The sequence below is a fragment of the Pantherophis guttatus genome, chromosome 12 (genome assembly GCF_059756535.1).
Source record: "Pantherophis guttatus breed Tessera chromosome 12, ASM5975653v1, whole genome shotgun sequence".
NCBI lineage: Eukaryota > Metazoa > Chordata > Lepidosauria > Squamata > Colubridae > Pantherophis > Pantherophis guttatus.
The window spans coordinates 17,072,832-17,095,329 of record NC_142074.1 but is presented as its reverse complement, the minus strand read 5'-3'; the positions used below and the strand labels follow the sequence as shown (position 1 = coordinate 17,095,329).

The 22,498-nt window shown below is 38.3% G+C and overlaps 1 protein-coding gene across 5 annotated transcripts in view; it reads left to right on the top strand.

The window, feature by feature from the left end:
• DIAPH2 (diaphanous related formin 2) overlaps positions 1 to 22,498 on the top strand; it is a 343,475-nt gene that overhangs the window by 71,808 nt on the left and 249,169 nt on the right. For all 5 annotated transcript variants that reach the window (XM_087877553.1, XM_087877550.1, XM_087877551.1 and 2 more), the window contains 8 exons: positions 2,270 to 2,406; positions 3,785 to 3,893; positions 8,656 to 8,766; positions 16,822 to 16,940; positions 17,834 to 17,950; positions 18,869 to 18,987; positions 20,305 to 20,369; positions 22,184 to 22,288. In XM_087877553.1, coding sequence (XP_087733679.1) covers positions 2,270 to 2,406; positions 3,785 to 3,893; positions 8,656 to 8,766; positions 16,822 to 16,940; positions 17,834 to 17,950; positions 18,869 to 18,987; positions 20,305 to 20,369; positions 22,184 to 22,288 — 882 coding nt within the window. The remainder of the gene's footprint in view (positions 1 to 2,269; positions 2,407 to 3,784; positions 3,894 to 8,655; positions 8,767 to 16,821; positions 16,941 to 17,833; positions 17,951 to 18,868; positions 18,988 to 20,304; positions 20,370 to 22,183; positions 22,289 to 22,498) is intronic.

The following is a 22,498-nucleotide window of genomic DNA, read 5'->3' as shown; positions in this document are numbered from 1 at the left end:
CCATGTTGTTTATCTATTGCCGGCAAGACTTAGAAATTTAATTTTCTAGGGATTTTTTTTTCATAGGAAAAAAAAAAAAAGACGGCGTTAAGCAAACATAGGCAGGGAAATAACAAGCTATGTGGCATTCAAGCTGTGTTTCCATCATGAAATACAATTATCTCCCTGATAAGCATAGCCAAAATACTCATTTGCAATATTTTAATAGACACATCATCTTGTTTTCCAGTATACTAGGCTTTTTCTGCATATGGGGAATTTCTTTTTTCTAGAAACCTGTCCTCTTTTTAAAAGTATGTTTCATTGAACTTGGTGAGACTCCGTTCTCTCCATCAGTTCCTCCACTGATCCGGTAGAATGATGCTGTTGTGTAATGCTGATTGAGAACAACCTGAGCAGCCTATAGCTTCATATGCTCAGTTTTGAGAAAAATGTTCTTCGAAATTGGAGATAATGTCATGTTTTGGCGTATCATCTCCGGCCATTTAGCAATAGCACTTAGACTTAGACTTATATACTGCTTCACAGTGTGCACAGCCCTCCCTAAGCGGCTTACAGAGTCAGCATATTGCCCCCAACAATTTGAGGTCCTCATTTTACCCACTTTGGAAGGATGGAAGGCTGAGTCAATCTTGAGCCTGGTAAGATAAATAGATAGATAATAGGGAGGGAGGGAGGGAGGGAGGGAGGGAGGGAGGGAGGGAGGGAGAGAGAGAGATGGAGACAAACAGACAGACAGACAGATATTTGTTTCCGTGTGACTTTTCAGTATTCATTCAGTATTTTTCATTGAACTGAAGAAACTTCTTGGATGACAAGCAAAATATTTGGGGTTTCCTAGCTGATAGTATCAAGCTAACTTTGAAAGCTGAACAAGACCTAGTTACTACTTGGCATAGCAAGAAATCCTACAAATATAGACAAGGAGGTAAAAATAATAATAATAGCAATAGCACTTAGACTTATATACTGCTTCACAGTGTGCTTTAAAGCCCTCTCTAAGCAGTTTTACAGAGTCAGTCTCTTGCCCCCAACAATCTGGCTCCTCATTTTACCCACCTGGGAAGGATGGAAGGCTGAGTCAACCTTGAACCTGGTGAGATTCGAACTGCCAAATTGCAGTCAGCCGGCAGTCAGTAGAAGTAGTCTGCAGTACTGCACTCTAACCACTGTGCCACCGCGGCTCAATGAGAGACTCTAGCCCTAAATTAGAGGTTCAATCTTGGTTTACTACTGATCACTTTGTGCTTCTGAAAGTTGTAACTCTGGAAGCACCAAAGAGGTTAAAGGAGAACCTGCTGTATTGGTCTCTGTAGCTCCAAATGACATCTCCGAACTAATTTGAAAATAAGAACGGTTTTGGGAGAGGCATTAGTTTCACCAGAGGTGATTAAACTAAGCGTGGACTAGTGGGCCCGAGGGGGTTCTCTTTATCGTTATAAATCACACATTAAAAATGCCCACCGAATGGAACATTAAAAAAAGCTCCAAGGAAGTCTTTATCTAACAATAACTTTCCATAATTGGAGCGGTTATCTTTATTAAGTAGCCTTCTGATGGGACATCTTGGACGACCCAAGATCTGAGAGCTATAAAAAGGAAGAAGCTGATCTTTCAGGTATCCCAGAAGGGTCTTTAAACCTGGTACATCGGACGTCTGAATTGGGCTGTGGAATGGACAAAGAAGCCATAATATAAAGATGAAGTTGCATAGATATTTCTACCTCAATCAATCAGAATAGAGCTGGAAGGGATCTTGGAGGTCTTCTAGTCCAATCCCCTGCTCAAGAATCAGACCCTATACCATTTAAGACAGCCTTTTCTTAAAAACCTCCAATGATGAAGCTCCTTCAACTTCTGAAGGCAACTTCTGTTCCATTGGTTCATTGTCCTCACAGTTGGGAAGTTTCTCCTCAATTCCACGTTTGCTTCTTTCTTTGATTATTTTGCATCCATTGTTTCTTGTCTTGCTTTCTAGTGTTTTCGGAAAAAAAAACAAGTTGACCCCCTCTTCTTTGTGGCAGCCCCTCAAATCCTAGAATACTGCTATCATGGTGTGGTCTTACTAAGGATATCTAAAGCGGAACTAATACTTCACGTGATTCTGATTGTGTTAGCTTTTTCGGTTGCTGCCGTACTGTCATCTCCCCAAATCTGGCTCTTTCAGAACCTTGTAATTGATGAGCTTTGTTTAGGGATTATAAAACTTGAAGATTGAGCGTGCTGCAAACTCATTATCTTTTAAACCATTCCTTCTCCCCCCTCCAAGTATGGACTACAAAGAATACTGGGAGATGAACGGAGCCTTCTCTTACTTGCCAGAGCAATTGATCCAAAGCAACCAAACATGATGACTGAAACAGTGAAAATACTCTCTGCCATTTGTATCGTTGGAGAAGAAAACATGTAAGTAACGGAACTATTAAGTGCATTTAATTAATTAAATAAATGTATGAACCCTACTTTTAGGGCATTAAACTAAACTGTCATTATCAGTTTAGTTTTGCTTTAATACGTTGACCTCCATAAGTTTCCTCTTGGTCCTTGACTTCCAGAGAGATTTAAGAGTTCTTTTATGACTATTTATCTGGAGGATAAACACATATGCCACCTCCATCTCCTATATGCCACCTCTATCTTCTAGATCAGGGGTGTCAAACTCGTTTTCATTGAGGTCTGCATCAAGGTTGTGTTTGACCTTAGGGGGCCGAGGTGGGTCACTCGTGTCGGGGGCGCCTGTGGTGGGCCGAGCGTTCTGCCAGCGAAACGGACTCCTGGGCCCCGTTTTCAGCTGCGATGGCCTTCTGCAGCCCTATGCCGGCGAAAATGGAGCTTGGGGGGAGCCGCATGCAGTCCTCCTGAGCTACGATTTCACTAGCAGAGGCATTGCGGGCCAGTCCTTTGCTGCTTCCAGGGCCAGATCTATGCCCTGCATTTGTCCTCTGCACCTCTGTCCTAAATCAAAGAGAGCTTGTACGAATTGCTAGAGAGCAGCATTTGGATGAGCAGGTGGTCCTTGTTTCACAACCATTCGTTCAAATTTGTGACAATGCTATCGCAGTCCGCCTTGGTCACATGATCACGATTTGCAAGCTTCATTGCTGACTTTTCACAAGCAAAGTTAATGGGCAAGCCGGCAGGAAATCAGAAATCAAATGATGTAATTGCTTAATGATTGGTAACCTGCCAGCTCCCCCATTAACCTTGCTTGTGAAAAGCCAGCAATGAAGGTTGCAAATTGTGATCATGTGACGGTGGGGTACTGCGCTAGTCACTTAATGATGGTAACCAGTGCTGGCCAGAATTGCCATCATTAATAAGTGCTATTACATGATATCACACTTTGCAACCACATCACTTAGTGACAGAAAGTCACAATCCCAATTATTATGATCTCTTGCAATAAGGCTAGGGATGTTTTATTTGATTTGGGCTAATTTTTGAATGCAAGAATAGAGAGCTGCAAGGAGGAATACAGGATACAGTCATTTTTCTCCCGTGAAGTTTTTCAAGTTAGTTACTTAAGAATCCAAACCTTAAACAGTCTGACTTTATTTAAGAATCGAAGGAACAACAAGCAAAGTCAAAAAGATTTATTTCCTTGATTACTTAGCGGATTGCTTTTTAGGTGTTGGTTTTTAAATCAATTTGCTACCAAAGAGGCAAAAAAAAAAAAAAAAAAAAAAAAAAAGGGGGCCTTTAAGAATCCGAGGTGTGATTTTTGAATAGTCTGTTAAAGTACGTGCATATCTTTACAACCCATTGAAATAAATCTCTGTTACAGGCTCGACAAAATTTTAGGAGCTATAACAATTGCAGCTGAGAGAAATAATGGAGAACGATTTGCTAACATAGTGGAGGGGCTCGAAAATCACGAAGCTCTGCAATTACAGGTAGGATTTCTTGGATTTACAATTTAGACAATTAGATTAGGCAACAATACATTTTAATTACTAGCTGCATCAAAAACATTTAAAATGGCTGGAGATAATTTGGGTTCCTGTGACCTTGTTTTGGGTAGAAGTTTCAAATCCCAAGTAAATATTCATCTCAAATTTCAGTAAGAAAAGCCTGATAATCTTCTTAAATACTTTGCATAAACACATTTGAAACACTCATTGCTATACATTGCAGAAATTTACTTTTTACTGACTTTTTTTTTTAAAAAAAAAAAACTGTTTACGAATGCAGAGAAGTATAAAAACAAATGCTTCTCTTTTCTCTATGCAGGGCAACGTATTTTAGAATATAAACTTTCAGTCCGTGCAGACCATCCTTACATACGTTTCCAAAATTCTTTTCTGAAATCATTTTTTTCCCAGAGTTTTGTGTCTAAAGAAGGATTGATAAAAGGAGAATGGTCAGTCCTGGAGGCCATCTTTTTACTTTGGATCTTCAGGGCTGCCACGTTTAGTGCTGTGGGAAATTGGGAGGGGGGGAATTGCATGGAGTTGCAGAGATATCTAGCCATAATAACATTCCTTTCTATGAGAGTCAAGGACATACTGTCCTGCACCTGGAATGGCGTGACTGGGAGGCATCTCCAGTTGGGACCGTGCGTTGATTGGACCATGTGATGAACATGTATGTGCTGAGCAGGGACTTGGACTTTCTTTTGGGTGGGGAAAACCTGAAAGCTTTCAGATTCGGGTTTTCTCAGATGTGCCAATATGACATCTCTAATAAAATGGAACTCTGAGGAGCTTCTATCTTCGAAGCTTTCTTTCATTGAGGATATTACTTGGAACCCTGACATTAGCCCGAATCTGACATATATTTTAACCTTTCTCTCTGAAGCGGTTTCTCTTGGTGACTTTAAGATCCATGCACTTCGACTCCCAGAATCCCTCAGCCACCCATGGAATTCCAGAAGTTGCAGTCCACACATCTTAAAGTCATCGAGGTTGAGACACACTAGTGTTAAATCATAACATCCTTCTTTCTATTATCCTGTATAATCATCCAAGCCATGGATCACATTTTCATGTTTTTATCTTCATCCAAAAAGTCCATCAGAAATTTCCAGCCACCAGTAAAACAATAATTAGATTATAACAGGCAAGTTATAGAGGAAAGGTGACTCTGGAGTGAGTACCACACAGCCCAAAGTTTGTGAGGATACACAACATTCAGTTACCACAGACAGGAAGAAGTGGGTCCCTGGCTGAAAAATCAGTCCATCAAGGCTATCAATTGAATCATTTAACTCAACAAATACATTAGCTGGATGATGAATTATCAAGAAGAGGATAAGCGGGAAAGTCCACAGTGCCATTGAAGAAAATTAATCAAACCCAACAATTTCAGATAGTGTTGGGCCCTTGGGAGTTTTTTGAGCTTGGTTGTTTTCTTGCAGATATGTCATTACCCAGCCAGGTAACATAAAGTGCTAGCTGATATCATCTAGCGTTGAAGATGTTATCTAGTTGGGTAACGAAACATCTTCAAAAAAGAGAGCACCAAGGATCCATCAACTACAAATACTCTCTTCCATTGGAACCCTGAGAAGAATATATGTAGTTGAAATGAGGGTTATGTTGGTGCTCCCTGAACTTGGAGTGCACTGATGATATTACCTATTTATTTATTTATTGGTTCAATTTATATGCCGCCCTTCTCCAGAGACTCAGGGTGGCTTACAATACGTTAAGCAATAGCCTTCCTACTTTTGTATATACCTGCTTAGTAAGGCTTTTGGCCCCCCCAAGTGGTGTTCTTTTTTTTTTATACAAAGTCAGCTTATTGCCCCCACAATCCGGGTCCTCATTTTACCTACCTCGAAAGGATGGAAGGCTGAGTCAACCTTGAGCCTGGTGAGAGTTGAACTTGCAGTAATTGCAGGCAGCTGGTGCTACTTTAACAGCACTTAGTCAGCTGCGCCACCCAGGCTCTTCCCAGTTTAGATAATGAAAGATCTGCAAGGAAACCACCAAAATCAGAAAGCACCAACCACCTTCTCATAAGGAAGACTCACAACCATTTTGGATGCACTAAAGTTAGCCGTAGTTCCCCATGACTTCCTTGTAATTATGCATAGAAGATTCCAGTAGGATATATATGCATGGTAGAATTTCTGCATTTTTAGCTAAGACATTTTTCCATCCGAAGATCTCTGGAAAGCATAAAACTGAAAATAGAACTCTTTGGATGGTTAGTTACTTTTTCACATATTGTCTCTGAGACGTGAATCACTACGAGCCCTGGAATGCCACCATCTGAATGAGATAATGATTGAGTTTGTGACTTCTGTCTTGTAAGGTTAAGTCCATAAGACAAGAATTATTTCTGTAATCTTGACATGACAATATGAAAACTTGGAGTGGCTACAAGGAACCAACCGGAAAGATTAGGTTCTCCAAAGGTCAAGTTACGATGCAGTGATATCCCTTTCCTCGTCTGAAGGCAAGCTTTGGGGTGGACAGTGTCATTTCTATTCATGCTTGCCCTTCCAATAAATACAAAAAAATGGTCTGCAACCATAAATAAAATCAACAGCTTTAATAGCTTAAAGCAAAACAGGCCCTCAACTCTAAATGCAATAAAGGTAAAGGTTCCCCTCGCACATATGTGCTAGTCGTTCCTGACTCTAGGGGGCAGTGCTCATCTCCATTTCAAAGCCGAAGAGCCAGCTCTGTCCAAAGACGTCTCTGTGTCATGTGGCCAGCATGACTCAATGCCAAAGGCGCACAGAACGCTGTTACCTTCCCACCAAAGGTGGTCCCTATTTTTCTACTTGCGTTTTTTTACGTGCTTTCGAACTGCTAGGTTGGCAGAAGTAAATGCAATAAAATGCTAGACTGAATAACAGTTTAGGATGGCCACCTTGACTAAATAAGGACTTGTTTTTAGAATTTCAACCGTTTCCCATCAGTCAATAATTTGCCATTTTGCTCCATTGAATGTTGATGCACCTGTTTTTGATTTTCCCAGCGCTATACTTGAAATGCTTCCCGGTGGACGAATGTACCACCGTTGCTATTATTTTCAGTTCCTCTCAAGGGTAGAAGGCTTAGTAGAATTGATGCTAATGACTTGTATTTGAATAATAACATCATCTTGTCAACGTCAAGTATAATCACATTCTATTTTAGTGTCTTGGGTTTTGAAATGGAGTCACTGATAATTTATTTAGTTGGTTTTTTTTTTTAGCATATTGTGTCTTTAGTATGGCCTTAAGAGATAACCTACTAGATACATAAGGTAAAGGTTCCCCTCACACATATGTGCTAGTCATTCCTGACTCTAGGGGGCGGGGCTCATCTCCGTTTCAAAGCCAAAGAGCCAGCGCTGTCCGAAGACATCTCCGTGATCATGTGGCCAGCATGACTCAATGCCAAAGGTGCACGGAATGCTGTTACCTTCCCACCAAAGGTGGTCCCTATTTTTTCTACTTGCATTTTTTACGTGCTTTTGAACTGCTAGGTTGGCAGAAGCTGGGACAAGTAACGGGAGCTCACTCCATTACGCAGCACTAGGGATTCGAACTGTTGAACTGCTGACCTTTCGAGCGACAAGCTCAGCATCTTAGCCACTGAGCCACCGTGCCTCTGTATATACATAGGAATACATAGGAAGACTCAATTTGTTTAGCTTTTACACGCAACACGGGAGCATTAAAATAGAAGTAAGTGCGGATAGCATTATGCACGCTGCCCATGTGATACGCTCCGTTACAGTGATTCCAAAGTCAATCTCCTTTAAGGACTTTGTGATTTTTTATGACTCTCACATCCATACTCCGTGACTGAAGGTACAACTGCAAGACTCATTAACTCGTCTCTAACGGAAATGGTCTCTCTACTAGTATTAATACAAGCAATTAAGTCAGAATTTCTCCTGGCAAAAACAATCACAGCAGATGGCACCTTTTCTCTCTATTAATTTCTGATTGGACATGTACTTTGGCTTGTTCAGTTATGTCATAGCTGTAACATAACAAGGATAATTCAGTCCACTACAATGCAGTATTTACAGGGAGATGTTGAAGTAGAAGAATTTACAGTTTTTTATATATTAAAATTATATTCACTTTATGGATGATCAGGTTATAGATTTCAGTGCTGCCATGCTGATAAAATAATTTGAGGACACTTATCCATTTGAAAAAGGACCTCTTGAGCTTGTCTCTAAAAAAGTTAAGGATTAATAACCTGTTCTAGCAATAGCAATAGTACTTAGACTTACATACCGCTTCAAAGTACTTTACAGCCCACTCTAAGCGGTTTACAGAGTCAGCATCTTGCCCCCAATAATCTGGGCCCTCATTTTACCTACCTCGGAAGGATGGAAGGCTGAGTCAACCTTGAGCCGGTCAGGATTGAACTTCTGGCAGTCGGCAGAATTATCCTGAAATACTGTATAATAAGCAGAAGGAAGGAAGGAAGGAAGGAAGGAAGGAAGGAAGGAAGGAAGGAAGGAAGGAAGGAAGGAAGGAAGGAAGGTCATTCTCGTCATTAGACTAGACATACTGAGTTCTGCAACCATTCTTCCTATGATTTAGTCTCCAGTTCCCTAATCATCTTTGTTGCTCTTCTCCGCACTCTTTCTGGTTAGTTAAAATATACATCTCTTCGTTCCTTTCTCCAATTTTATTGCACAAGTGCATTGGGTATGCTGATCCTAATAAGCTATATTAACTATAACTTCTATTTACAGGTTGCCTGTATGCAGTTCATAAATGCCCTCGTGACTTCTCCAGAAGAGCTTGATTTTAGGGTACATTTGAGAAATGAATTCCTGCGCTGTGGGCTAAAGAAAATATTACCAGTAAGTTACTTGCAATAGAAGTGCTAATGCATTGGGTTCTGTGGATTGCTTGCTTTGTGATTATAAATCTTACAAAAGAGTTGCAAGATAGGACTTAGATTTGACCTTAATGGTTCTTTATCATTTTTAATCATTGTGAAAGGGGAACAGAATGCTGCAGCATTAAAAATGCTCAACAGTGAAAAATTTAATTTAATTTAATTTAATTTCCAATTTATATACCGCCCTTCTCCCTGAGGACTCAGGGCGGTGTACAGCCAAGATAAAAAACATAGAATACAAATATTAAAAAACATTTAAAAATATATATAAATTTTGGCCCGAAAGTTAAGAAATCACAGACTGATTAAAAGAATTTAAAAATTTCTTCTTAAGCCAACCCGGCTTGCTGGAAAAGATAGGTTTTAAGGGAACGACGGAAGGCATTGAGGTCATGGATTCTCCTTATCTCCGGGGGCAACTGATTCCAGAGGGTGGGAGCCCCCACCGAGAAGGCCCTTTCTTATATTAGGCATATGTGTAAAAACATGCTAGGTCTTATTTTCAGGATAGGTCTTATTTTCAGAGAAGCGGCGTATAAACATTGGTCTTCATTTAATCTTTTCAAAATTAAACTGTAATCAACAGCAGCTGATTTTGATTCCCAAGCGATCTCTAGAGGAGAAATAAATGGGAATAAGTAGTTTGTTTGTAGCATAGATGAAAAGGATTTAAGGCAAGCAAAATGCCACATCCTAAATTGTTTCTTAACAATGCAGAGTAGAGACAAATTCACTGCCTGTCATAGAGAAAGTGGACTATTTTTTGAAGAATATGGGGAATGTTGCCAGAATCAAAAGATTTTATCCTGGTCATTGGTTAACGAAGCCGTAATTTAAAATATTCCAATTCCTTACGCATATAAAGCATCAATTTAAAAAAAGTTGGCTTGGGTAAGACTCATTGCAGAAAGGATGACGAGTAGATGTTAGTCTTCTGTTTAATCATGATTTGGTAGCATCTTCATTCTGGAACAGTGAAAAAAAACCATTTATCTGAAATAAGTGGAAGAACACCATTGAGTCGAAAATTCTTCTTTAATTGAATTCAGTGTGGTTTATTTTAGCCAGCTATTTAAAAAAGCCCACATGGTTAAATAGAAAAGACAATTACCAATTCGGATTAAGCCATTGTGCGGAAGAATTTTAGTCCTGAATGCCTATGGATAAAAAAGAAAAATCATACAGGTTTCCTGAAATGTGAGACACTTGTCCAATGATTTAAACGTGATGACCCATATTAGAGTTGAGTCGTATTCCTAGATCTTTATACAGCTGGGTAACATCTATACCTAATTACGGGCTCTGCATTTTTTTTTTTCCATAACATTTATTTTTTATTTATTTATTTTATTAAACTTGTATGCCGCCCTCTTTCCCAAAGAACTCAGGGCGGCTCACAACGATAAAAACACATAAAATTCAATATTCAAAATATAAAAACCAATACAATCCCCTTTAAAAACCCCTTCAGTCCAATCCGGGCAGGGCAAATAGCCATGTTTTGAGGTCACGGCGGAAAGAGTGAAGGTCAGGGGCCATCTGGAGCTCCAGGGGGAGCTCATTCCACAAAATAGGCGCGCCCACAGAGAAGGCCCGCTCTCTGGGAGTCGCCAGCCAACACTGTCTGGCCGACGGGACCCCAAGGAGGCCCTCCCTGTGAGAGCGCACCGGGTGATGGGGAGCTGTCGCTGGCTGCAGATGGTCCGCCAGGTACCCCAGGCCTATGCCATGTAGGGCTTTATAGGTAATTACCAGCTATCCAGGATTCTTAAAAGATATTAAATGGGTACAGATGGTTGACAGGGAAATCTGCAGCAACTGTGTTTGCCTTAGCAAGACCCTTTTGCATTTTATGCCATGCAGCTATTCGCCGCCCTGAACATTTGGCATTTGATCACGCAAATGCAGTAAAAAGGAATGAGTTTAGCTGGGGAGATCTGAAAATGCGTCACCTCCTTTTCTTGGAGCTTTAAAATAACATGTTCTCAGATCTCCGGCGTATTATTTCATTACTAAAGCAAGAAATCCATTATTTCAATTTAATCAGCGTGCCCTTTCTTAAAAGCCTGTTTTCTTAGATATTTTAGGTTGGGCTTGGATTAGAGTATGGCTGCAAATGAAGTTGCTGTAGAACGTCTTTTAGGTCACTTTAACTCTGGTTGAGAAGAGATGGGATGGCTTGGCAAGCCGCCAGTTAATACTGAGTACAGCTTCCCTCTAAAGCTTGCAAGTATGAAACTGGGGACTTGGAAGGAAATGTGAAGACATCCACTTGAGATGATAGGTATTCTATATTTCCTCCCATCTTTGCTTACCCTTCTTCTTTCTTAGTTAAATGATGGGAAAGAATCATTGACTAAACTGTCAAAAATAAACATTTCCATCCTTATGCAAATATTTCATCTTTTAAACTAACTTTTCCTTCCATGATGCTGTTTTAGAATGTTAACATATCACAAATGCAAAATAGATACATAGATACATGGCTGGCTGGCTGGCTAGATACGATAGATAGATACGATAGATAGATAGATAGATAGATAGATAGATAGATAGATAGATAGATAGATAGATAGATAGATAGATAGATAGATAGATAGATGATAGATAGATAGATAAAAAGTAAAGGTAAAGGTTCCCCTCGCACATATGTGCTAGTCGTTCCCGACTCTAGGGGGCAGTGCTCATCTCTGTTTCAAAGCCAAAGAGCCAGCGCTGTCCGAAGATGTCTCCATGGTCATGTGGCCGACATGACTCAACGCCAAAGGCTCACGGAACGCTGTTACCTTCCCACCAAAGGTGGTCCCTATTTTTCTACTTGCATTTTTTACTTGCTTTCGAACTGCTAGATTGGCAGAAACTGTGACAAGTAATGGGAGCTGACCCCGTTATGCGGCACTAGGGATTCAAACCGCTGAACTGCCGACCTTTCGATTGAAAAGGTCAGCATCTTAGCCACTGAGCCACCACGTCTCTTAGAGAGATAGATAACAATAGCAATAGCACTTAGACTTATATACCATTTTACAGTGCTTTACAGCCCTCTCTAAGCAGTTTTACAGAGTCAGCATATTTGCCCCCAACAATCTGGGTTCTTATTTTACCCACCTCGGAAGGATGGAAGACTGAGTCAATCTTGAGCCTGGTGAGATTTGAACTGCAGAACTGCAGCTAGCAGTCATCTGAAATAGCCTGCAGTACTGCACTCTAACCACTGCGCCACCTCGGCGATGGATAGGTAGATAGATAGATAGATAGATAGATAGATAGATAGATAGATAGATAGATAGATAGATAGATAGATAGAGATGATATAGATATAGATATAGATATAGAGATAGATGATAGATAGATAGATAGATAGATAGATAGATAGATAGATAGATAGATAGATAGATAGATAGATAAGCTGAGTCCCTCTGTGGTTTTTACTCCACTAGCCATAGCCAACTTCAGGAGCAGTGCTCTTCTCTGTTTCAAGGCCATCGCTGTTCCAAGGAAGTCATGGTATTCTAGTTTATTTACAATAAGCCATGATTCTCAGAAATTCTGACTTCCAAACTCTTCCATTTGCTCTCTCGAAAGAAAGTGGTTGGGAAATAAATGGATTCTATGATTGCAAAGCTATATAGCGGAACAATACAATATCTATTGGAAATATGGCAAGCCATAACCTCACCTCACTTTTCTTGATGATTACCATGTTGAAACATAATATGAAACATTGCTTTTCATAGCACAGCAAAACATGGTATATTGTGTAAGGTGTATTTTTTTTTCTTTTTGAAGGTATTTCTATTGTTTTCTCCACATTTCAAAGCAAAATGGTTATGTTTTTAATTTCTGTATCTCCACAAGGTGCAGTTGAGATAACAGATTGCAAATCAAGATGGTTTTATAACCTTTCCCATAATTTAGATTTTAATTTGCCCAGTGACTTAAGGTTCCAATTTTAATAAAAATAAAAATAAAGTACACAGAATGATAAAGGAAGGTAATAGTTTACTGGATGTAATCATTCATCCTGTAAACTATTACCTTCCTTTATCATTTAACATTTAATAATTGGATAAATTTAGTAACATGAATAAATTTGATCAATTACACAGAGAACAGCTATTGTGCAGCCAAATTTTTTAGCAAACCCTCCTGACTGACAGATGTACATGTTTAATTAAATCTTTTATTCTTACAACTGCAGGTTCTCTTGTTCAGGATCTCAAATCACCACAATGGCTTTTACCGAATATAATTTATGAGAATAATTATGCCACTTAAAAAGAAGAATTTAGGGCACATTAAAACAGAATTACCTTTCTGTGTTCAATTGAAAGAGCGGCTGAGATTAATAAAATCTAGATATCTTTAAAAGCTAAAATGGGGAGATGTTACTCAGATGATCAGACAATCTTTCATTTATATATATATATATTTACACGCTATTGTTTATCCATAGCCTATATAATTTTATTATAATTTTACTTGTCAATGGGACTATTTCAGAATTAAGTACATTTCTAATTTTAGATGGACAAATTCTTATCCTGACCAAATTTATGGCATTAGTAACTCCCTGGGGTTTTCTGTGGGCATTTGTGATATAACATATCATCATATTCTTATAATCATTAGATCATAGTACAGCATTTATTGTGTATTTTAAACATTTTTAAAAAGCATAAGTTGTTGTGATGCTTTCAAAATGCTTCCTTTCCTAGCAAATTATTCTCCTGTCTTTCTACCAATCCTTCAAGGATTGGTAGAATCAATCCTTGAGTCTCTCCGGAGACTCAGGGCGGCTTACAATGTGCTCAGCAATAGCCTTCATCTTTTTGTATATTTATACAAAGTCAGCTTATTGCCCCCACAAACTGGGTCCTCATTTCACCTACCTTAGAAAGGATGGAAGGCTGAGTCAACCTTGAGCCTTGGCGAGATTCGAACCTGCAGTAATTGCAGGCAGCTGGTCTTAATAACTAGCTTAATAACAGGGTTGATTTTAATTATGTTTTAATTGTACATGCATCAACATATTTTTATGACTGTAAACTGACTAGTGTTGCCCTATGGTAAAATGGGTCACCAATAAATGTTATATATATGTATATATCTATGTCTATCTCTATATATCTATCTCTATATAGCTATCTCTATCTCTATCTCTATATATCTATATCTATACCTATATATCTCTATATATCTGCATTATTGTTTCAGCCAGGGTTTTTCCTACGTAAATCAAGATGTTTATATAGCCATAGTTCAGTGAAATCCCAATTCACTATTTTCTAGGCTTTATCAGACATTAACCAGCATTTTGCTGTCTGTTGTAAGACTTAAGGGAGACTAAAATAGATCTATTTCTGACTTATTTGTCTTCATCAGTTAGCCACACCTTCTATATATCTCTGTATCTCTATCTATCTATCTATCTATCTATCTATCTATCTATCTATCTATCTATCTATCTATCTATCTATCTATCTGGGAGCATACTGCTTCCCTTTCACCTTTCAGCTCCAATCCAGGAGTCCTCAAGCAGTCACATTCACGACAAACCATTTTATACCAAATTAACCCTGTCTTATATTTTTTTGAACCCTGAAATAAGTGCTTGGCCTTATTGCCATGCGCTCAAATGCCCGATTGGTCTTATTATCAGGAGATGTCTTATTCTGGGGGAAACAGGGTGTGTGTGTATGTGTGTGTGTGTGTGTGTGTGTACACACACACACACACACACACACACACACACACACACACAAAGTGTTATGTATCCAAACTACTTCTTGATAGGTGTCAGATCTGCCCCAACGTAGACATTTAGGAAAGAAAAACCCTCGATTCCCTTTGATTGAAGTGATAGGTTCTTTTCACTTAAGTTAAGTGGGTACAGTGCAAGTAAAGCTAGATCTGTATATTCCCACACAAAAGTTCCACTTTCCCCCCTTTCCCTGACCCTTGATCAGTCCACCTGGGTCCAGTAGTATGCCTTTTTGATGTTTTGGAAGCGGCTCAGATGTTTGGTGCCTCTCACTGCAGTTTCACATTCACTTCCCAGGTCAGGTGTCCTTGGCATCTGGTTTAATCTGGTTTGGCACCTCTGGTTCTTGTCAACATGTCTCCCCTCCTGCCGTTTGTCTTCTCATTTCCAGCCCCACACGTTACTGCCCCAAATTCCCCCCTCTTCCCTTGCGATTTAGGGCAGGAGGCCAGTGAAGCGAAGAAGCTGAAGATGGCAGAGCTGACAAAAGAACATTATTTGATCAATTGTTTTCTTCATGCCTAATCACAGACTGCACATTATTGAGATTTTTAATGTACACTCCACGCCTCATCTTCCTATTTCTTCTATTGCCATCTTTGAATGTGATTATGGAGCGTTACTGGAAAGCTACAGGATTAAAAACATCGTAGTAAAATGACTTCAAGGCAACATATTAATCCCAATGATTGCCGGTGTGGTGTGCTATAAAAGTTTAGATGTGTGCACTTCAAGTGCTCTGCAAATAAAATCCAACACTAATATTTAAACAGTACTTGAATTTAGGCCACATTAATTTGATATAAATCCATAATTACTTGCATTAGAATTAAAAGGTATCCAGTGTGAGCTTTAAAATTCACTACCACGCTACAATTTTTTTTTTAAATAGCACAGTACATTAAATTAATAGAAACTGCATACACCGGTGGAAAACCTATTTTGTGATTTTTAATGATTGATATTAATGTTATGTAATTATCATTTAAGTAAATGAGGACTATATAGCTATCAGGACAGCATAATTTTATCTCCAACAATTCTCAGGTATAGTAGAAAAAACAAAACAAAATGAAAGTAGGCAGCATGATTCATAGACTCTAAAATCCAAAACATTTTATTTTAATTTGTAATTTCTTTTAAAGGTATTTATTGTTTTGCCATTTATTTAGTGGATTAATAAAGAAACACGCACATTACTGTGTTATCTCTTTGTAAGTTTTGGTAATTCGTTATGAATATAATTGGCTTCCTTTGAAATTCAATTTATATTATTTATCTGTTACATTTACATGGGTGTCCACTGCAAAAAAATGTGGCTCTGGATGTTTTACAAGAAAAATAAATCAAGATAAATCAATAATTAATCTCTCTTTATTTTATGCATTTATTTGTTTTTCCTGGGAATGTTTTACCATGCTCTTTTTGTTGTTTTCACCATATAAAAAAGGTACAAATTGTTGTCTTAAAAGGAAGAATTGCAGCATTAGAAATAAGAGCTTCTGCCGAAAATAATATATCACAGCAGCAAATGAATTTGAGAAAGGAATTTGATATAACTGGTCCATTCGTAGAATTCAGAACATTACATGCTGTCGGTATCAATATTGCGGACAGATTTCATGTGACAGACAATATATCACTGCTACTAAGTTGAAGCCAAGGAGACTTGAAAATAATATTCTTTGCAATTTAAGATAATAGTTGTGGTTTGATTTTATCCATAAAATGCTTGGGTAAAAGAGATTATTTAATTGCTCATTTCTTGGGATAGACATTCACAATTTTTATAGTGATGTTACCAGCAGTTTTACCAAGTAACATACAGGTTACTGGAGCAGTTGTGATTGAATATATCAAGATAACAAATGTTTTACATAATTTAATTATAACACCATGTCATAATGGTTAAGATGGTATTGAACCATTATATTGGAGCAATTTGGTCTAGTTAAGTTTGTGTTTGGGATGCACATCCAAGTTACGGACTCTTTTTTTGTTAGATGTAAAACACTGAAGGTCCTGAATTGTCTGCATTTTTACTACGATGAAACAGAATCACAAATGTACACAGGATAGATAGAATCCTAACCATATTGTTTGTAATTCAGCCAGTTCCAATTTCCATCAGACTTTGCCAGATGCATGCAGGTACAAAGTTGAAAAATGAGTGTTTAATATTTGTTTATGCTTTATGGCACCATACGTTGAAAAGGTGTAATTTGTTCGAATTGCTTTATGAAATACTAGGACCTAAAAGAGAAGGAGAATGAAGAACTCGATATTCAGTTGAAAGTATTTGATGAAAACAAAGAGGAAGATTCAATTGAAATGGCCCATCGTCTCAATGACATCAAAGTGGAAATGGAATATCCTTTTTTAAATAATAATAATAATAATAATAATAATAATAATAATAATAATAATAATAATAATAATATACATATACTGTTTTCCTTAGAACTGAATGATAACAGAAAACGAGACAGCCTTGAAAACAGAATAAGTTTCATTAGGGTTCAGGAAAAGGTACTGTTTGGCAAATAAATTAGGAATGGTGATAATTATTTAGGATGTGTGGGTCAATGAAAAGTATTGTTAAATGAGTCACACATGAACTTATATTGAACTTCCTTCTTTGTACTAAACAGATTATTGGATTTATATTAGTGTTTTGGGGGGGAACTAAAACAAACCTTGTGATTTTGTTTAAGTCACACAATAACTTTACACTGTGTTATTTGTTTTAATTGTTTTAATACATTTTAAAAACCTAAAGAGCTAGAGGCATTGTTAATTTTGGACAATCCTAACATTCAGTGGTGGTATTCAGCCAGTTCTATACGGTTTGGGTGAACCGGTAGCCCTGCCCACCCATGGGGACATCATGACATCCCATTTTTCCACGTTTTTGAGGCTCTGCGCATACGCCCACACACACATTTGCAAACCGGTAGGGAAGGTAAGCGAATACCACCCCTGCTCACATTGAAAAATGAATTAGCAGTAAGTACAAAGATCACTACATTAAACATTTAAATATCACAATTTTAAATAATAGCATTTAAAGCTTTACTTTAACTTTTTGTTGTAGCAATAAATGGAGGTTTAAACTACGTGTCCCAGTTTAGGGTTCAAAGTTAGTGTCCAATGTTTGATAACACCGTAGAAGAATTTTCAAGACTCTTTTCAGTCTTGAGTTTCAAAAAAACGCAGTAATTATGATTTCTCTATTCTGACATTTCCTTAATGGTCCTTTTACCGATGTGAATGAAGTTTACCACTTGCTGTATAATATGTTGAAAGAAACAACATCAGAAAACTACTTTCTATCAATTTTACAGCATTTTTTACTCATTAGGAATGATTATTATGTACGGTAAGTCAGCTAGTTTGCTTTTCATGTTTCAATGGCGCATCTCGTTGCTTAATTAAATGAGCATGTCATGTAGTAAAGGGAACGTGAATTCCCACCTTTTCAGGTAGAAACTATCAAAGAGACATTAGAAAACTAATTGCTAACACTTTCGAGTTGATTCCATTACAGAGGAGAGGTTCCCACTGTATTTTGGTGGGAGATAAAACAGACCTTTTGTTTAAATCACCAGATAACTTTAGGCATGAGGGCTGCTCTGGTGTGAGTAAGCTTAAATTTGAATGATCTTATCCCGATCGTTAGATAGATTACCATATTTTTCAGAGTATATGACGCACCGGAATATAAGACGCACCAAGATTTCGAAGAGGTAAACAAGAAAAAAAAAAAGGTTTTGCCCTCCCCGGCTCCCAGGAGCACTCTGCAGGTCTTCCAAACCCTCTGTGCATCTCATTTTTGTGAAAAATGGGCCCATTTTTTCTGGCCCCGTTTCTGCAAAAAATGGGCCTGTTTTTGGTGAAAACGGGACACGCGGTGTTTCAGGAGGCCAAAAATGGCTGTATTCGGTGTATAAGACGGACCAATATTTCCACCCTCTTTTAGGGGGCGAAAGGTGTGTTTTATACACTGAAAAGTACGATACAACAGTAGTTCTCAACCTGTGGCTTGTGGGCTCCTGAGGGGCCACCATGTTGTCACAGGAGGGGCCACAAAGGCTTGAACAAATGGTATGTTTTAAATCTTCAATTAAGACTTGAGGATACATAGCCATCGTCCATGTCTACACAAAGTATTTAAAGGGAGTCATGGTGAAGAAAAGACAGAACCACTGGATTACATGGCTTATTTTTTTTTCTTTTTTTAAGTGTGCCTATGGATTCTTTATTACAAAAAATAATTGCCTTTTATTTTTCACACCAGCCCTCAGTATTACAAGATAATAGAAGAATGTGTTTCACAGATAGTGTTGCACTGTAGTGGTATGGATCCTGACTTCAAATGTAGAGGAAGATTGGATGTAGACTTCACACATCTTGTGGGTAAGTGCATCTTATTTTTATTTTACCATGTTTTCAATGTTTTTCATGATTATGAATTACTATTTTTTCCCATGAAGTCAGTTTTTCTACTGTAAGAACTGGGCCATGGAAAGTTAAAAGTCATTTTACCGCATAGCTCCCAGTGACCGGTAAGATCCCACAGAGTTGGTCTCCTCCGGGTCCCGTCAGCTAAACAATGCCGGCTGGCGGGCCCGTGGGGGGCCTTCTCTGTGGCTGCCCCAGCTCTTGGAACCAGTTACCTCCTGAGGTCCAGACCGCCCCCACCCTACTGGCCTTCTGAAAAGCTGTGAAGACCTGGCTTTTCCGGCAGGCCTGGGGCCGTTGATCTCGCTTTGCGATCTGGCGAGATCCGGCCATGAATGGTGTGAATGCGTTCTAAGGTTCTTAATGTTTTTTAATCTTTTAAATGTTTTTAGAATGGTTTTTTTAAATGTATTGTGAGCCGCCCTGAGTCTCTGGAGAGGGGCGGCATATAAATTTAATAAATAAAATAATAATAAATAATAATTTTGATTTCGGTGGAAGTACGGTTAAAAATAAAATAGTTTCTTGTTGAAATTGCTGAGATCAAGAGATCCTTCTTTGTTCTTCCGTTTTTAGGGAAATTTATATACAGCATGTGCCAAAGATTCAGTGCTTTGTGATCTCTTGTTTATTTTGTCAATGATCATTCCTACATTTCCATTTAGAAATTCTACTGATTTTGGAGCAAGGAGATTAGAAATGAATGCATTATCCCTAGAATTGTAGGAATAATCATTATGTATTTAGCATTTCTCAGCTGGAATACTATTTTGATTTATGTTAATTTTATTCCCGAGTAATTTTAGAAATGTAAAATATAAAAATAGGCATAGATGATTTTTTTAAAATAAAAATTTTAGTGGGTAAAGAGAAGATTTCATATCCATCTCTCTCCCTCTCTCTCTCTCTTTCTCTCTCTAGTATATATAAAATTGGATACATAGTTTAGATAGGTAGATATCTATCTATCTATCTATCTATCTATCTATCTATCTATCTATCTATCATCTATCTATCTTTATCTCTATCTATCTCTATTTATATCTGTCTATCTCTATTTATCTATATCTGTCTATCTATCCATCTATCTATCATCTATCAATTCCTTTATAGAACAAATTTCAGGCTATTCAACAACATTATTTTTTAACCCGGATAATTTTAAAAACAGTTTGCTTCTTGTCAGAAGCAATGGTATCTCTGTATGATATTGTATATCTTCGATTTTTAAAATTGTAGTTAAGTTGGGCCCTATTATTTGCCTCCTTTCAGACAGCTGTGTGAACAAAGCAAAAGTTGAAGAAAGTGAGCAAAAAGCTGCAGATTTTTCCAAAAAGGTAGGCACCAAACAATTTGTCATATTGCAGCCTTTGTGAAACTTTCATTGTTATATTTCTACATATATTTTTTTAAAGGTCTTCGGTTTCAGAATTAAATGTTATTATGCTTATATATGAAAACAGCAAGACCCAGACATAATAAAAATATACTTAGATATAATTAGTGATTATTTGAAACCTTTGAACTATGGTGCTGGAGAAGACTCCTGCGAGTCCCTTGGACCGCAAGGCGATCAACTAGAGGAGATCAACCCTGAATGCTCTTTGGAAGGCCAGATCCTGAAGATGGAACTCAAATACTGTGGCCACCTAATGAGAAGGAAGGACTCCCTGGAGAAGAGCCTAATGCTGGGAACGGTTGAGGGCAAAAGAAGAAGGGGACGACAGAGAACGAGGTGGCTGGATGGAGTCACTGAAGCAGTCGGCGTGAGCTTAAATGGACTCCAGAGGATGGTAGAGTATAGGAAGGCCTGGAGGAACGTAGTGCATGGGGTCGTGATGGGTTGGACATGACTTCGCAACTAACAACAACAATTATTTCAATGAATAATCAAAAGAGCCCTCTGCAACCAGGCAGAACTGAGCTTAGAAATTGGTGGATTTGGTGTGGTAGAAAAAGCTTTTGTCTGTCTCTGGCAGTTTGCCCTATCTTAGCTTAAAATCCTTAAATTGCTCTTATAGGCAACACATTATCTCCTGCTCTGTCTTATGTGGAAACAGCTTTAGCCAATTCATCTCTAAGATAAACATTCTTGTTTACCTCCAACCTAATTCTATGGACAACCAGAGGTTATAAGTTGACCCAAGAATTTTTAACTATGCCCTACTGGTGTTTCTCGTCTCCGGTTAATCATTTGGTACAATTCCACATATATTAATTAGAATTAAATAATTCTGCCCGTTGTTTCATCTAATAGAAATTTATAATGGGAAATAGCCTACTGTTACTTCGTAGATATATGAAGGAAACTCTCTCAAGATACTTGAGAAATGAACTTGACAAATGAATTTGATATAACTGGTCCATTCGAAAGAATTCAGAACATTACATGCTGTCAGTATCCATATTGTGGACAGATTTCATGTGGCAGACAATATATCACTGCTACTAAAGAGACTTGAAAATAGTATTCTTTGCAATTTAAGATAATAGTTGTGGTTTGATTTTATACATAAAATGCTTGGGTAAAAAGAGATTATTTAATTGCTCATTTCTTGGGATAGACATTCACAATTTTTATAGTGATATTACCAGCAGTTTTACTAAATAACATATTTGGAGCAGTTTTGGTTGAATAGATCAAGATGGTTATAATGGGAAATGGGAAATAGCCAGTGGTGAAATCCAAATTTTTTTAATTCCAGTTCTGTAGGCATGACTTGGTGGGTGTGGTGTGGCTTGGTGGGTGTGGCTTGGTGGGCGTGGCAGGGGAAGGATACTGCAAAATCCCCATTCCCTACCCACTTCAGGGGAAGGATATTGCAAAATCTTCTTTTCCACCCCACTATGGGGCAAGCCAGAGGTGGTATTTGCCGGTTCTCCGAACTGCTCAAAATTTCCACTACCGGTTCTCCAGAACCTGTCAGAACCTGCTGGATTTAACCCCTGGAAATAGCCTACTGTTACCTCATAGGTATATGAAGGAAACTATCTCAAGATACTTTGTGCTATGACTACCTTCCATTCCACCGCACCAGCGTTATTTTAAGTAGTCCACAAAGCCAGACACATTTCTGTAGCTCATTCTTATATAGCAATATTAAGTTTGGACCAAGATGAATGATTATTTCCATTCTGGTGATCATTGCAGTTTGATGAAGAATTCACAGCTCGGCAGGAGGCGCAAGCTGAGCTTCAAATGCGTGAGGAGAAAATCCGACAACTTGAAGCTGAAATCCAGCAGTTGCGAACCCAGGTATAACATAAATTAGTGGCATCTTTATCCCATTGAAATGACTTTTGGTTTGAAGGAGAGATAGGATGCTAATTGCTAAGTATAGCTGGAATAAGAAAGGTTACTGATAGTGCTCGGCTTACATTTGTTTAGTGCAGGAGTGCCAAATTCAAAGGCTGTAGACTGTATACAGCCCGTGGGGTGCTTAGATCTGGCCTCCAGACCGCCCTG